We start from the raw sequence: 3,514 nt of genomic DNA, 5'->3' as shown, positions 1-3,514 counted from the left end.
GTCCAGTAAATTCCCCTTCTTTTCTATCTCTAAAACCCAATTAAGAAATCCCAAATTGTTGTCTGTTTCAAAAAAAAATGTATCAAGCATCAAATGGGGGAAGAAATTGAGGTCTCAAGGTCTAGCCCCGAACGAAAAGTGAGTAGCAGCAGCAAAGAATCCCAAGTGATCTTTAATGTATATGAACTCACATTTGTAAATAAGTACTCTATTTGGTTTGGTTTTGAGGTCTTCTATTCGGGCATTGAAGGTTGTATTCAATATGATTTACGAATGTATACACGCGGCCAGTTTTATGATAGAACGTGAAAATGGGTTCTCTTAATTTGTTGGAATTTTGAGGTGGATAGGAAATTTGATAGGGATCCTGAAATGGGAATTATTTGAATTCTAGTCGTTTGAACTTTGATTCAGATTGCTCGAACGAAAATATGTGTTGGGTTATTCTTTAAAAAAAATAATTATAATAACAAATAAATAAATAAATCTTTCTATTGGAGTGGCCACGGTTCAATACCAACTCAATCTTGTTTTCTTGGAGTGCACAGATTGGGAGAATTTTGACTAATTACTATATTCTGTCATGATTATTTGAGTGTGCATCTTCTTGAATTTCTCAGAATGGAGTTTTAAATTTTAAAGAGACCCAATTTGGTTTTTGACGTTTGGTGAAACAGACAACAATTTGGGATTTTCTTAATGTTTTTAGAGATAGAAAAGAAGGGGAATTTATAGGACTCAATGAGAAGGGTTTATATTTAATTTTTTTTAACTTTTTACCATAGATAATGTAAACGGACCATTTTACCCCTCATTTAATTTGTTAATTTGAGTCAAACATTTAATTTAAGGATTGACTAACGGATAAGTGGATGGAATCTGTCAAATGGACTCCAGCCGCAATGGAAGTAAAAGTTTTGGGATTGTGGCTGCCAAAATGAAAGGTTAAGATATATTCTACAACAAAATGAAAGGTTTGGGACCTCCATTGCGATTTTTCCTAAATGAGAAGTAAGTTGTGGGTCGTATGAAATGTGGATAAAGAGTATTTTAACTAGCTTAAGTTATATTTGCTAAACACACGTTTAATTTTTCTTTAGTGCTGGGAGATGGTGATTTGTTTACTGTGGTTATGCTGCTGATTATTGAGTTGACTAGGCGATTCTTACTGCAATTGCACATATAGTTAGTTGTATCCATTTTATTTGAAGATCTAATTATTTTAACAGATCTTGGTGTATTATACTTAATTCTTAAACTCTTGCTTAGAACTGTTCTTAAGCTGAATAAGATTTTTAATCTGCAAAATATTTAGCGTTACTAGTGTATGGTACTGAACGAACTTGTTTATTGTTCTCGTGCTCTCGAGTTATGCTGTGTATTTGCCTATTCCAGATTCTTTTCGGCAGGTTGCATATATGGTCGAAGAAATGATGGGGAAAGATTTGGTTTCTTTTGCCATGCATCTCTCGAGTTTCTTCTGCAAAGTGGATTCCATCCAGTAAGCTCCAAGCCACATCAAGGATAAAGTTGGATATTTTCAATCTATTTGATTCATTTCCATTGCAACATTAGAGATCTGAATTCTTGATAATAATGTTTTTCTAGTGGCATTCTGGGTAGAGCTAGTATCCCAACAAGAAAAGTGTCGATTATTTGAGTTTGACTGTTTTCAAATTTTCTTCTCTGTTTCTGTTAGGCTGTATCTTTCTGCTTAATATAGATATGTCTATAGCATCTAGCTAATTTTGTGGGAAATACTTTTTCAAGCTAATGTTATCATACCCTTTTTCCTACTCCACCCTAAAATAAATAAATGCAAATCTTGCAGATTTGTAACTTACAAGATGTCTGTTTACCAATTGTTTTTATAATACTTGAAAAATTTTCAAGCTACTGTTGCTTTTTCTCGTACCAGGATATAATTCATTGCCATGATTGGTCTAGTGCTCCAGTTGCATGGCTGTATAAGGAGCATTATAGACATTATGGCCTCAATAAAGCTCGAGTTGTCTTCACTATACATAACCTTGAATTTGGAGCAAGCTTGATTGGGAAAGCTATGCAGTACTCGGATAAGGCTACAACTGTAAGTTTTTAAAGGTCTTCCCACTAAACTGCTATAATTTTGACCTTGTTTATTAGTTGCATTAGTTGAGCTAGATTTCTCTGTTAGGTGACTCAGCATTTCTTATGATGTTGAAGCAGAGATTTGATTTCCTGTATCTAAAACTGCATATTGTGCCTGCAGGTATCCCCCACTTATTCACAGGAGGTTTCTGGAAATCCTGTTATTGCTTCTCACCTTTACAAATTTCATGGTATTCTAAATGGAATTGACCAAGATATATGGGACCCATACAATGATAAGTTCATTCCTGTAAGTAAATTGCAGTCTCTTGCAAATTATATCTGTATTCATCTTTCCATTTTTGCCCATGGGAGAGTGGCATCACTTTCAAAAAATTTAGTTTCTTGCTAAAATTGTGTATGATGTTTGGATGTCTAAAGTGGGGAGAATGGTGTTTCAGTTTCTATTCCCTTAGATTGAATGGGTTGTTGACCATAATATTTTAATGTCATGTTTGATAGAGAGGATTAGATAGTACTTAGCTAAAATATTGTTTATTATACTTTCTAGCCTACCCAATATTGCGTGTCAAACGTGCACTACGTTTATTCTAGCATTGCTTTAACGTATATGTGCACTCCACAGTTTCTTTTCTCATTTCTTTTTAAATCTTAGGGTTTGAGGATTGAATTGCTGAATTTAATTTTCCTTATCTAACTCAAATATGTTTCATCATTACAGTTGTCTTACACTTCAGAAAATGTTGTTGAAGGCAAAAGAGCCGCGAAGGAAGCTTTGCAGCAAAGACTTGGGTTGAAAAAGGCTGATTTGCCTTTGGTAGGAATTATCACCCGCTTAACTCACCAGAAGGGAATACACCTTATTAAACATTCTATTTGGCACACCCTGGAACGCAGTGGACAGGTATTCTTTATTTTCTCTACTTCTCTTCCTCGTGTGACCGAATGATAGTCGTGATCAAATTAATTTCCCTCCCTTCTTGCCTGTGGTGGTTGGTTGGTGCATGTGACTAAATCGTGAAGGGTTAAAAACACAGTTAGCCACCTCAACTTGCAGCAAAGTTTCATGTAGTGACTGAATGATGTTCAGAAGTGGTCACCGAAATTTACTTTATGTTTTATCCTCTGTATGAATACAAATTTATATATAGTTTTTAAGTCCAATCAAAGCTAAACACTAATTTCAATCACATTTCGTGAGACTCACTATTATTCCTCTGTATAAATCATTTATAAATTTGTCAAACGGAGGCTTAGTCCGAACGTTAAAATCTATAAGGTTTTCTTATGGAATGTCTAACACGGAAGACATCCTTGTTGTACCACATCAATTACATCTTTTGGGTCAAACATTCTTTTAGAAAAACCTGAGAAGTATCGAAACGCTGCCGCCATTGACTTATCGGTGTCCAATACATGTTGG

The 3,514-nt window shown here is 34.7% G+C and overlaps 1 protein-coding gene across 1 annotated transcript; it reads left to right on the top strand.

Moving 5' to 3' along the window:
• Positions 1-493: 493 nt before the first annotated feature.
• On the top strand, positions 494-3,281 carry LOC111373273 (soluble starch synthase 3, chloroplastic/amyloplastic-like). Its single transcript, XM_022995779.1, has 4 exons — positions 494-1,501; positions 1,919-2,089; positions 2,252-2,380; positions 2,813-3,281. Exons 1-4 carry the CDS (start codon positions 1,328-1,330, stop codon positions 3,038-3,040), a joined length of 702 nt encoding a protein of 233 aa, XP_022851547.1. The 5' UTR covers positions 494-1,327; the 3' UTR covers positions 3,041-3,281.
• The last annotated feature ends 233 nt before the right edge of the window (positions 3,282-3,514 follow it).

Source organism: Olea europaea, unplaced genomic scaffold, assembly GCF_002742605.1.
Source record: "Olea europaea var. sylvestris unplaced genomic scaffold, O_europaea_v1 scaffold11039, whole genome shotgun sequence".
NCBI lineage: Eukaryota > Viridiplantae > Streptophyta > Magnoliopsida > Lamiales > Oleaceae > Olea > Olea europaea.
This window is presented reverse-complemented; position numbering and strand designations above follow the sequence as displayed.